The sequence below is a fragment of the Oryzias latipes genome, chromosome 8, assembly GCF_053564925.1.
Source record: "Oryzias latipes strain Hd-rR chromosome 8, Olatipes_Hd-rR_3.1".
Lineage (NCBI taxonomy): Eukaryota > Metazoa > Chordata > Actinopteri > Beloniformes > Adrianichthyidae > Oryzias > Oryzias latipes.
Window position 1 is genome coordinate 12149871 of NC_136244.1, and position 13588 is coordinate 12163458.

General features: G+C 41.1%; 1 protein-coding gene across 1 annotated transcript; it reads left to right on the forward strand.

The window, feature by feature from the left end:
• On the forward strand, positions 1-11954 carry LOC101160735 (ras-related protein Rab-37). Its single transcript, XM_004071531.5, has 9 exons — positions 1-635; positions 1173-1283; positions 3076-3117; positions 5466-5532; positions 5654-5706; positions 6082-6147; positions 6798-6854; positions 6933-7009; positions 10939-11954. The coding sequence occupies exons 1-9, from the start codon at positions 525-527 to the stop codon at positions 11042-11044; spliced, it is 690 nt and encodes a 229-aa protein (XP_004071579.1). The 5' UTR covers positions 1-524; the 3' UTR covers positions 11045-11954.
• The last annotated feature ends 1634 nt before the right edge of the window (positions 11955-13588 follow it).

The following is a 13588-nucleotide window of genomic DNA, read 5'->3' on the forward strand; positions in this document are numbered from 1 at the left end:
GATTACCCACCACCTGTGGCAGAGTCAGCCATCATTTGACCCCTGCATCTCCTTTTTATGTGTGTGGATGTGTGTGTGTGTTGGTTGGATAATCAGATGAAAACGCGCGGCGTATGGCTGCCCAGTTAATCATCTGCCCACGCCAGGATGCACGGCTCCGCTCTGCAAAATCAGAGAAATGTTTCCGCCTGCTTGTCATTACTGCTCTCCTGACTGCTGGATGCAGACGCCGACGCGCCACCTCCGCTAATTGTTGCTCAAGTTTGCGCTCTTGGCTTCTTAATTGTGCCACTCAAAGTGTGACGGATATTATCGGTTTGGTCTCGGGGGAAGCTACTCCATAGGATTTGGAGTTTTCTGCATTTTTTTTTTTGCATGTGTTTGAGCGCGCACAGCATGCGAGCAGAGGGGCCGGAGGTCGGCGGAGCCCGGGACTGATCCCTCGACACACGGTGCGCGCGTCCTTTTCTTGGAGACCTCCCGGAGACAGCTGCGCTTCGGCTCCCCCCCCAGATCTCCTTGCGATGTCCACGAGAAAGGCGTCGTTGACGGACAAACAGGCTAAAAACGGCACGTCAAAATATGTGTTGGAGAGATGCGCCTCTGTCAATGAATATTACGATATTGCCTTTAAGGTGTGTATTTCCTGCCTTTGCTGTGCGGCCAACAGATGTTTAACATTGACTCCCCATCTGGAGAAGGAGCTCTATAGAAGCCGAGTGACATAATGTTTAATGATCTGCTTGTTAAACACTGCCTACTGATAAGTGAGCAGTTAGTGCAGATGGTTTCAGAGGACATCTTTTGGCTGCCTTTTCTGATCCAAATATTTACCCAGGGTGTACTTGTTGCTCCTCTCCACCACTTCAGCTGAAAGCTGCCTCCAACATGCAATTTGAGACTAAAGCAGACAAGTGGGAAAGTTGAATTGAAGTTAAAAAAAAATGCATTTATAGTATGAGAGAAAATTGGATCCATTAGGTTTTTTGGGTGTTGGACATTATAATCTGCAAGTTTTAAAGGAGCTTTCTTTTCCATTGTATGTTATGGCTGCAAAATAATTGATGCTCATATATCTGTCTTAGTGTTGTGCGGCTGTCACAGCTCCCCAGCATGTTTACAACCAGCTGTAACCTTGTTGTCCTTCTTCTCTGATGCTGGCTTTGCTCTAGGTGATGCTGCTTGGAGATTCAGCGGTGGGGAAGACGTGCGTCTTGGTGCGCTTTAAAGATGGGGCGTTTCTGGGAGGCAACTTTATAGCCACCGTTGGAATAGACTTTAGGGTGAGGAAAGATGCTGCCGGGGGAAACCAAAACATTCCAAAAATCCCTGAGTGACCAGTTGTGTTTATTGAATTCTGTGGGGTTTTTCTTTTAATCATCTTAAGTGTTTTGAGTTTGAATCACAGCCTGGTGACATTTACCAGACAACAAGGGATCTGTGGGTTCACCCATTTTAACACTCAGAACACTTCATCATTCTGAGATGATGGTGCCAATTGCACACATTTTCTCACCAATCTGTCAAGTTCACAGAGCACTTGTGCTGCTGGGCGCTTTGGATGCCAGCGAAGAATGTCTTTGGCAGATGCCTGCCCACGTCATGGTCTCCTGGATTCACTGAGTCTAAGTTTTTGGCCCCCGAGGTGTCACCCTGCTCAGTCCCATGCGCTGCTTACGCCTAATTTCAAGCAAATGCCTACTGTACATCTTCATCTGAGCACAGAGCCAAATGCGCTGCTCGTGACCTGGCTCTCCATCAACCTCTTGCTCATCTGCTGTCACAGCAAAACACTTAGAGTAATTGGGAGTCAAGTGTAGGAGTGCAAGGGGTTAAGAGGAGACCATGTTGCATTAGCCAAAGGGATTTGTTGTCGTCTTTGTGTGACAATGCAACCTTGTGAAAACATGGATGTGTGACAGAAATATGGAGATGCAGGAAGTTAAATATTTTGGTGACACAAGAAAAGAACAGAAAGTAGGTGAATTTGGTGACACTCGTTTCCACACATCAGGGAAATGAATTCCACTGATAACTCTGTTCATTCAGAAAAAGACTTAGTGATGTCACTAATTGGCTTTTGTTTGTTTGTTTGGTGAGAGTTGGTGGGGGGAAAAAAAACCTGCCTGGTAACAAACGTAATGTGAGCTGAGTCAATATGCTGAGGATGTCCTCTCTGCCTGGTTAGACAGGCAGGCGGGCTGTTGTGGCAGCTTGTAACCTAGCTGGTCTATTTTCAGCCCGTTTCCTTGTAGCTGTTACTCAGCATGCAGGCTCCTCTCACGTCATAATTGGAGCGGGGGGGAAAAATTGGAAACCCATGGCAACTAATGTAAGGGTTGAACCATGTCCATTCTGCCAAGGCAGAAGATTCAGCAGGTGGGCTCCACAGGCTGTACATGTTTCTTAGCTGATGCTTTCCTTTGCATTTCCTTGACTGCATACTTGTACAGGAGAAGCTGTGTGTTTTTTTTTGTTTTTTTTCTTTTGGTGACGCAAATGATGTTATTGGGTAGGCGTGCTTTCTTCTGACACTTCCTTCCTCACAGCCTCTATAGCTGTTGTGGTTTGCTTGTTTGCAATCTTTTTTGTCGCTGCAGCAGGTTGCAATACAAGACAGAAAAACTGCTTTCAAGAAGCAGAAGTGCATCAATGTTAAATCAAACTAATACCCTTAATTGTCATTCCATTGTCCAGTACTAACATTTTATTTATTTTTATTTTTTGCTATGGGGGCCTAAAATTCTTCAGGCCGGCATTTGGTCCACAGAAAATCCTAAGGCACCCCTGCAGCGCTGCAGGAAATCAACGGGGGAGTTAATGTCTTTCTGCCAATAGTCTTTCTCGCTGGGCTGTAATTAAGTCTAATCCCTGGACCTTGTTGTTGCGTAGGTGTTGCAAATTACTTTCTCTGCCACCAGTCAGAGCCACTTTCTGTGTTTTCTTTTGAGACACGCTGAGCCGCCGCGCTTTTTTTAGTGTAGCCGTTTGTCATTTCTTTGTGTCATTCTCCCAGCAATGCTGCCTCCAAAACATACGCTGAGGTGTCTCACACAGTCCTCCCTGTCTCTGCAGAATAAAGTGGTGGATGTCGACAACCTCAAAGTCAAGCTTCAGGTGAGTGTGATGCACCTTGATGCTGACAAACATCAAAAACAATTTAGTAGATGTGGCTAATCAGAAAATGATTTTTAGACTTATTTATCATCAGTCCAACCAAATCCAAAGCTGATAATGCAGTGACCTGTCTAAATTTCTGTTTAGTTTTTTTTTGCTTTTTAGTGTTTTACAGGCTACTTCCAAACAGATTCCTTTTCTATATGACGTGACAAATTTACTAGAGGTCATATATGTTAATAATAATTACTTTTTTTCTTAGTTGGCAAAATAAAAGAACAGGAATAACAATTGGAAGGAATAATTTAGTCGATTCTATCCATAAAAATCAAAAATTAGGGTTTGTGCTTTGAAAATGGCAAAAAAGTCAGACTAAAATAGAGAATCTGAGGCACATAGGCCTCAGACTGACAAAAACAAAAAAATATATAATATTTTGAGCTGTTCTAAAAGCGTTTCCAGAGGTACAGTACAGACTAAAAGTTTGGACACACGTTTGATCTGTAATGTATTTTAAATATGGTTATGCCATTTTTAGGCAAATTAAAAAACATGTAATTTTCTAAAGCAAACTTTGTTCAGGGTGGCAGCAGTTTATCAGAAATTCGCCCAATGGGTTGTGGCGGGACAGGTGGCGTGGAATAAAGCCTCCGCTGATATCCCATCATCCCTTTGTTCACACTCTGGCTCGCCCATTTCAGTGGCAGCATCACAATAGAGAGCCTCTTCAAACAGCGTTTTTCATCTGCTCCTGAATCATCCTGATTTGAAAAGAAATACTCAGAAGGGCTATTTTAATCTTAATTTTCTGTAAAAATGTCCTCCATTGTGAGTAAAAAACACCAGAAACGCAATTTTCATTGGAGTGGGTCTTTAAGAATACTACACTTGTTAGTCTGCAATAACAAGACGGGCAGATATTGGCTCTGTAAAAAAATAAGACACACAAAACAATGCAATATCTGTTTGGGTTTATGAACCTTCAAGCTACGTACACGCTGAGATGTGTGTGTGTGTGTGTGAGACGCACGTTCAAGAAGGTGCTAAATGTGGGTCCTTGAACGCGAATTTAGCCCATTTAGTTACACTGGACAAGCAGGGAGGAGCTTCTTCCTTGTCCTTTGCTACTGGTTACTAGTCCGTGTCTTTTACCTACTGTTGGAAGAGGCTTAGTGTGAAATGTTGCAAATCTTGCTCTTGGCTTTTTTTTCACAGCTTTATTCTGGTGTATGAAAGACTTAGTGTCATATAATTCCAGCCAATTGTCACATTCTCCTCCATGATCGATTTTCAAATGGTTGACACTTACGTGAATTGAAAGGGAAGCCATCCGTTCTACAGCGTTTACTAAAACTTTTCACTGAAAGTGCCTGCTTGAACACACATTGATTTCAGAAGGCGAGATGTGAACGGAGCTGTACAGGAAATTTTTAAAACCCTAAAGTGACTGACCACAAGCAGCAAAAAGTGATTGTGGCTTTTTTTTATTTATTTATTAGATAAAGCCTTGTGGTTATGCAGCTTTGGGTCAGTGAGTCAGCTGAAACACACATTACTGAACTCATTAGTAAGGACTTCTTTGTTACGTTCTTTTTGTAAGGATTTTTTCCCCCTACACTGGTGCTTGTGATATGCTGTTGATCCAAACTAAAAACTGGTCTTTCATTGTGACCTGTTCATTCAGCTCTGAGTAGGAGGTGACAAAATTAGATTCCTCTGCGAGCTCGAGTAAATCCTCAGCCCCCCCCCCTTCTTGCATGAGCTGTGCACATGATAAAAACCCTGCAATGAAATTTGAAAAATAAGTCTGTAAACCCCCCCCCCCCCCCCCCCCCCCCCCCCAGAAGAAACCAGGAAATGGTGCATTCAATTTATCCGAAATATCAGTGGAGGCTGCGGGGCATTTATCCATCAGGTTTACAGGATTCTAATTCCTGTGCTGGGGGCAGAATCACGTTTCATCTGCAGGATCTGTTAGATTATTTGACCACAGGTTTCCTCTAATTCCCAAATTGCAAGTGACTCATGAATTTATGTAGCAAATATTTACCACATTAGTGACTTTTTGCGAGGCCCATTTGTGCAATCTTGACGGCTGCGGAAAGTTGTCATCACAAAAAAAAAGGTCAGATTCTGCACAAAATATTCCAATAAAGACTTTCCCATTGAGCAGAACAGGCATTCTACACTTTTCTGATCATTATTAGACTTAAGTGAGTTGGAATTCACCACCAGGCAGGAAACGGTTTTTAAAAATGTTTTTCAACTGTAATTTTTGTCATAGCTGTGGTTAATCAGAAAGTGCTGAGAAACGCCTAAACTCTCACCCTTCCTGGTTTGTTCTGCAGATCTGGGATACTGCCGGTCAAGAGCGATTCCGCAGTGTGACGCACGCCTACTACAGAGATGCCCAAGGTGACTTTGCGCATTTCTGCTCCTCGTATGCGCTTTTTTTTCCATGTATACATGGGAGCTTTTCTTTATCTTCCAAGAATAAGTAAATAAGCTGTCGCTTTTATTCTGTTTGCTCCCATAGCGTTGCTACTTATTTATGATATCACCAACAAGCCATCTTTCGACAACATCAGGGTAAGACCCGCTCAACTCACTTATCCTGCAACTTGGTGCTTTTCACATTTTTACTTCCTGCTCCTAAAACCAGTCCAGCAGGAAGCAAGTCTTGAATGTGCAGATGGTTCCTGGTGTTGCTGGGATTCTAATGTTTCTTTTAGGTCACTTTTAGAAATGTTATCTATCTGCTTTGCCACAAAGGCCCCAGTTTTAGTAATGAAAAGCAACAAAAGCATTCAAGGATAAGAGTGACTCATTGTCCGCATGATTGATGCTGCAGGAGGATAGTTAGAATCCACAGCTGAAAACGCAGTCTTCAAGTGGTGATATTTGTTTTGGGAACAAATCAATCTCTCCTTGTCGTCCCCTCTTCTATCTCATCTACTTTTGAAGGCTTGGCTCACTGAGATACACGAGTATGCCCAGAAGGATGTGGTCATCATGTTGCTCGGCAACAAGGTGAGCATAGCTTCCTTTTTGCGTTGCATTAAAAAAAAAAAAAAGCTGGTAAGTGTAACTGCTTCTTTGGAGCAAATTGAACACACTCTTATCGCGCTCAGACAGATGTGCAAGCACTTAGTAGCCCGAAAATGCCTCCACGCTGACAGAAACCCCGGAAATTCCTGAGGGCCACCATCTCAAACGTGATTGTTTTGAATTGGCACACTTGCTAATTTAATCACACCCCTTATTGTTAAGTCAATTTTACTCATTTTCTTAGAACTTCCAAAGCAGATTCCTATTTCTGTTCGGAAGTGCTGGTGATAAAGGCAAAGAATTGTGTCTGTAGCCAAAATGTCACTGCTAATTTATCTGAAAGCTCCCTCTGGTGGCTCCAAGCAGACTCACATGTCTATAGGGTCATGGATGTCACGTAGCAGCATCTCAGATCGTTTCTGTGAAAGCAGCAGGGACTGGTGGAGGCTTTAGTCTGTGCGCCGCTCTGCCGCTGCTGGAGCTATGCTGTCAGCCTGAAGGAGCTCTGGCTCAGCAGCCGGCTGCCACAGAAGACGGCTGACTGAATGGAGTGGTACCCCAGCTAATGGGGTGGTACTTCTGTGGCTGTTCACCTCTGGTGTGATGATGTTTTCCCCACTGCTTTATTACAGTCAGACATGGCTGCAGAGAGGGTAGTGAAGACAGAGGAAGGAGAAAAGCTGGCTAAGGTAATCTGTTAGCCTCTACAGGAATTTCATTCCCGAAGCAGACAGCTCAAAGTTATTCTGCTGTCTTTTCCATTGCAGGAATGTGGAATACCATTTATGGAGACCAGTGCAAAGACGGGGGTCAACATTGAGCTGGCTTTTCATGCTGTAGCCAAGTAAGTGACAAACACAGTCCCTCCATAATGAACAAAGACTGAAAACCAGCTCATAAACACAACTTTGAAGCAAATACTGGCTGGTATCCTAAAGTCCCCCTTCAACCATCTTTTGATCTATTTTAAACCCTTTCCCAGTGGTGTTTTAATGAGAATTATGTAATTTTTACCCAAAAAAAAAAAAACTGTTTCTTAAAACCTTTCTGAAGAGCAGCAGTAGTTCATTAGAAATTCACCTCTAAATTGTGGGCATGACTGTTGGAGTGGAGTAAGCCCGCTCTCACTTCCCATCATCTTTACACACTCCCACTAGCTTACAGCCCCTCACACCCCCAACCTAACATGACCGGTACAACAAAAATGACGAGCAATATTGGAGCCGTTAAGCTTTAAACCAGATACCAGTTCGGATGAGGAAAACAAAGACATATGGATCTATTGCAAGTGGATGCAGCAGAATGGAGCGGAGAAGGGAGCTTGTGGCTTGCTGCTATATTTATACATCACAGCTACAAGCTTTTTCCAACTGCATTTTTTATCTGCTCCTGATATACAAAAATTTGAATAAAAAAAACAAACTAAGAAATGCAATTTTGATACTTAATTTTCTTTATATATGTCCTCCATCAGAAACAGGTTAAGGCAACCAAAACTTAAACATATTGTTCCAAGTAGGCCTGCACAATATACCGCAAATTTATCGTTATAGCGACATCAAGCTGTGCAATATGCATACCGCAAAAGACGGCAAAAATCACAATAAATGGTTACCTTGACCCTTGTGCTATCCTAGCACTTTAACGTTGGGAGTGGGGTCATCTAGACCCACTAGACAGTGCTCTGAACCTTTTTTCCTCAATGATTTGTGATCTTCACTGGTGTCCATGATTACATGAAATCTTTCCACCTTTATCCACCTTTGTCATGGTAGGGAGAACACGTCAATGTAAGGGAGGGGTCATCTAAGATAGCACAAGGGTTAAATGTGCTAAGACAAACTCATGGCAGCTTGAAATATTGAATAAATGAAATAAATCCCTTTATGCATTTAACCAATCGGAAGGAACTGTTTACGCTGTTGATCAATCAGATGAGCCCTTTTATGTTTGATGTTTACCTCCTATGTCGACAAGGGTCATTTGGAGTATAATTTCTATACTGTTGCATTGAAATGGAAATGTTTTTGGTTGATTTGATATTTGTTTATATACCGCAAATTATATCGTAATCGCAATGTTAATCACCAATATCGCATATCGCGAGTTTTCCTCATATCGTGCAGCCCTAGTTCCAAGTAATCTTTATTGTAAGGGATCATAGCAAACTAGATTACTTCTTCATTGGAATCAAAGATGCTGTATAAAAATTTACAGCACCATTATTTCATGTGAGAATAGAGAGCTGCAACAAATGAACTTTTCTGCAGCTGTCCAGGCCCCCTATTTATTCTGGTTTTAACCTAATTTACAGGTAAATCTGCATCTTGATTTAGGATTAAGGACAAATCTTTTGGATTTTGATTCATAAGAATTTTCATATAATCGATTATTGAAATGAAACTGATTAAACTGTTGTTGATAAAATTTGGTTATTTTTTTTAACAACTTAACTATTTTTGCCATTAAAAATACAAAAATGCCTCAGATTTAATGATTTGAGTTTTTATTCCCCTTTCTGAAGTTTAAGATGGATTTAATTTCAATTCTGTTATCAATTTTTTTTAAACTAGTTCTATTCAATGTCATGTTTTCATTTCCACCCTGCAAAAAATACTGAATTTATGTCAGTCCATTTTTTTCTGAATATAGTAAATAAATTTTCATTTCAAACAGAACATTTTAACATTTGCAGATTAAAACTAAACTTTAAGCCTGCATGTTGACATTCCCAACCCTTGCCTATGAAGGCATAAACCGAACAAACACTGCAGTTTCTGCTTGGTAACCTAGCTGTTAGGATTTCACGGAAGATCAGATTTCAGGATGATACAATCTGGTAAATTTACACCTTCAATACTCAATAGAACGACATTTTTCTGTGAAGGGCTGTGGTCTTGTGTTTCTCCTTCTCTATCTCTCGCTGTCCCTTTATATTCCAAGCTTGACAAGCTAACCAGTCACCAACACAATCCAATGTATCTTAACCTCTATTCTCTATAATAAACATAAAAGTAAGAACACATTTGATGCCTTTCCTCAATTAGATGCAGCTTCCTCTCTTCACATTTAGTCATCTGCCTGTGCTGCCCTCAAGTGGTGAAAAAACAAATGACAACATCCAAAATGTTGATTTCAGAAGTGTCAAATTTTATCTGATTCGCTTATTTTATTTGTTTAAACCTTTAAAGTAATTTCGAATCCCAGTGATTGCATTATTTAATTGTAATGATGTAAAATTAAATATCTTCCGGTCCAGAGCTGTTCCAGGATTCAAAGTTGGTATTTTCTTTGTCCCCATCATGTGTGCAGCAGAGCGTGGCTGAGTTAGCTGCTCTCTTTGGGCCTCTGCATTGTTATTTTTTATGTGCAAACACTATGAAGGCTTTCTGGATCGTGCGTATAATGGAGGTAATGGTTTCTAGCTAATTCTGTGTCTGCTTCTCTTCTCTTGATGTAATTGGATTGTGAGCGCTTGAGGCTCCCTGTGGATGCCGAGCATTTACAGTGTCATTTCTCCTTTTGACTGCCTCCATATGCAATTGATTACACTGATGCTTAGACTCAAAAGAATAGGAGCAATAAAACTGTTGGTGGTTGTTTGCTCAGTGAAAATTGCATTTTGTAAGATTTTACGATCTGCAGAAGCAATGAGGGAGCAGTGGGGTTTAATGTCATTCAGAAGATTATTGATTCTTTCCAGTGGGGGAACTTTACTGATCGGTGGCATCACTGTATGTCGTGGTAAATGGATTAGACCCCTTGGCCACATCTGGTACAGGTAACACTTGCTAATGCTGTGGATGAGAAATATGTTCAGATTCAAAGTTTCACTTCGATCATCTTTTGATCTATTATTAAGTCAATTAAAAAAACCTATGTGAGCGGCAGTAGTTCATTAGAAAGATGCCTCTGAATTGTCGGTGGGATGGTTGCTGATGTACCATTACAACTTTGTTTACACTCCCGCCCACTAGCTTACAGCCCCTCGCAGTCCCAGATGCCAGCTCGGACGAGGAAAATGAAGTCGTTCATGGATTTAGTCGTCTACAAGGGGATTCATCAGAAGCATTAGGGAGCTCTCCAACGGCATATTTGCATGTGCTTCTGCTTTACAACAAGTTGAAAAAAGAAATACTCAGAAAAGCAATTTGGAGCCTAATTATTTTCATATGCATTCCTCCATCATGAGAAAAATGCTACAAAAACATAATAAAAACGCAATTCTTCTTTTTTTTTGTTTTTTTTTATCAGGGTGGATCTTAATGTTCATACAGAGTAGTGCTATTTGAAAACTAAATCTAAGTGTTCAATTAAAAACTTCCCATGGTGCAAATTTTTTATAGAAATGTTAAAACAATGCCAAAATAGCCCATAGGGGTCTGAAACCTAATCTGTGGACAATGGAAAGAAGCAAAACCAGTACTGGATACTTTTTTTTTTCTACTTGGTTTGCAATTTTATTTCTTTAGATATACAATCAAAGAGGAGCTTGGGTTTTTATTTTATTTTTTAAATAGGAGTTCACCATAAATCCACATCTGGCATGGCTCAGATTGCATTTGTGCTCCACTGCAGGTGGTTCGTTGTCTCCATGTGATGACAGCTTTAAATGGAAGCTCCCACCAGATGCAGTTTGATGAAATCTCACACTGCTGCTGCTCTGTTTCTCTCTCTGTATATTCTTGATTTACCCAGTCATCCCACACATCCACCCCCTCGGCATCTAACTTCCTGTCTTTCTCCCCCCTCCTCCCTTTCTTCCTCCGTCAGGGAGCTGAAGCACCGAGCGACACAGCAGCCCAACGATCCCAAGTTCAAGATTCACGAATACATCGATTCTCAGAAGCACAAGTCTGGCTGCTGCAAACAGGCGTAGCTGACGCCAAACACCAGGCAGGGGAGGGAGGAAGTGTGGGATGGAGGGTGAGAAGAGGTGGAAAAGGCTGCATTCTTTTGAAAGCCAGTCCCCAGCGTTGAATCCTAAAAAAAAAGGTGGATATCCTCAGCTTCTACTCGGAGCAGCTTGTTTTGCCAAATGAAAGCGAACCTGGATGAGCTGCCATCCCTTTTCTGAAATGTGAAGTTATAAATCGTGCGTGTCATGTGTAGAAATGTTTGTGGTCTTTGTGGTGACAGTGGTTTCAAAACACAAGTCAGGAGTTAAAAAATCTGAAACATTAAATATTAATTTGCAGGGAAACATTTGCCATTCTGCCCTCATGGATTTAGCTTTTTTTTTTTTTTTTTGCCATGCAGCCCTGAGCTTGCCTAATCCTAATTATATCAGGCTGTGAACTGAATCCCTCTTGGCCTTACAGTGCTCATCTTTTACTATTTGAGTTTGTTTTAATAGTGGACTTGAGCCTCTTTGAAAGAATTTAGGTAAATGATGCCATCTGTTCACATCTGTAATGCTGTTAGAATAAAGCCAATATTTTAGGGTGCCCCCTGTGTGTGTCTGTACATTTAATTCAGGGCCCCTAAAGTTACTCCACCGCTGCCGCTGCAGGTTGTTGCATACAAAGACTTCTCCTGTCATGTCTTTGAGTTTTGCCATCATAGAGTTCACACTCAAATGTGCACAGCACTCTGGGCCATAGTCGTCATTGTCGAGATCTGTATTTGTTCACGCCTTGTGTATCTTTGTAACACTGTTCATTATGAATGTTTGCTTGTCAAACTTGCTTAATGTCACATTTGTCCCTCTTTCGAGGCATCACGGTGAAACACAAAGTGCCATAAAAAGTGCTTTGTTATCATAGATATAAAGTATATTTTGTAATGTACGTGATTCTTGAAGTCAGTCATCTTTGTGCACTTTTATGTGTGTGTGTGTGTGTGTGTCAAGTGGAACAAATGAGTCTTTTGTACGTGACTGGGTGTGTTGAGGTTAATGAGCCACAGTGTGGCACCAGCTCCCCTGTTTATTTTCTGCTGTGTCCCACAACACACAGTAAACTACAGAGACACTTTGTTTTTCTTTTCCAGCACCATTTTTAAAATGATGAAATCCAGTGAGTCTGGTTTTTGTTTTGTGTGACATAATATTAAGCAGCCTCGTGATTTACTGCAGAGGCCAGAACCTGTGGCTCCTCCCCACCTCATCCATCCACAGCAAACAGCCAAGGTCTTTTCTGGCCCTTTCTGCCAAATGGAATTAGTTTGTATGATCTTAACCCCTCTGCTATAAGTTCAGGTCATGACTTGCCTGTCATCTTCTTACAAAATGAACACAGATACTCTAGAATTGTAGAAAATTAAAAAATAAAATTGACCTTTAACTGTAAAAATTACCAATTTAGTTTGACGTGGTATTTTTCTTTAACTGTTGACTTCAAATCTCTTTCTGAGAAGCCAGAAGGGTTAGGCGCTCTGTACCTGATAACCTTCCGTCCAACACGGTCACAGAAATGCCTCATCCCTGTTGAGAACTAAATTAGAGAATTTTCTGAATCAGGTTAGCACCAAACAAAGTGCTACAACTGATCATTTTTGCTTGATTGGGGATTATCTTTATTTCTATTAAGTCTATTTTGATCCAAATGTGCTTAAATATCCACTCTAGAAGTGCAACGTCGCTTTAAACGTTGGAATTTGTGACAAAACTTTCAACAATCCAGAAGCAGGGATGGTGAGGCAAAAACGGGTGGACCCCAGAATAGAACCATGTGGTGTGCCAAATTATGGCTCTACAAGGCTGTTTCTTCTGGCAACCATTCTACACGCCTCTAGGTCACTAAATATGTTTGAATTCAGAATTTCCTAACTCCTTAAAAATGTAAAGAAAACTGATGGCTCAATAAGGTGATATCAGTCACAAGTTGTGCATCTGAGAAATTCCCTCCTCCGTTAGCAGTCTGAGTTAGTAATCATCAAACCGCCACATGCAGAAAAACTGAAACTATGACTCAAAAGGACAAATAAGGCTGTGCGAAGTCACAATGAGTGTGTTTACTTGCCTAAAGAAAAAACTTGGAGACAAATTGTCTTACACAATTTCTCAATTTCCATTCGTTCACTACTTCAGGTCACGATTTTCCTTCAGGTGCTTTCACTTTTTCAAAGCTGCATGTCAACAGCCTTTGGCGTGCAAATTTACCTGTAGACAGAGAAAATGTCTACCCTGGGAAACCAGGTCTACCCTTATGGCCTACCCTGAAACCAAAAACCAGATTTCTGATTTACACAACCTTTAAAAAGCCTGGTTAATGGAGAACACCGAAAGTAAGTAAACGTTACACACCCTGTTGTGATTTTTTTTGTTGACTTTAGCTGTTCCACAATTCATCTCCAGTTTGGAATCACATTCCAAACAGGAGATGAATTGCGGCACAGCATGGTGTTTTTTCTTCTTGAAAATCCTTAAAGTTTACATAGAACACAGTAGATCTATTCCATTTAATTATTCTTATGATTGACC

Bases quoted from the DNA above. Each gene is read 5' to 3' on its own strand.
- LOC101160735 (XM_004071531.5), top strand. From the start codon at position 525: ATGTCCACGAGAAAGGCGTCGTTGACGGACAAACAGGCTAAAAACGGC. The intron at 636-1,172 runs GTGTGTATTTCC...GCTTTGCTCTAG, and splicing joins ATTACGATATTGCCTTTAAG to GTGATGCTGCTTGGAGATTC. The intron at 5,707-6,081 runs GTAAGACCCGCT...CTACTTTTGAAG, and splicing joins CATCTTTCGACAACATCAGG to GCTTGGCTCACTGAGATACA.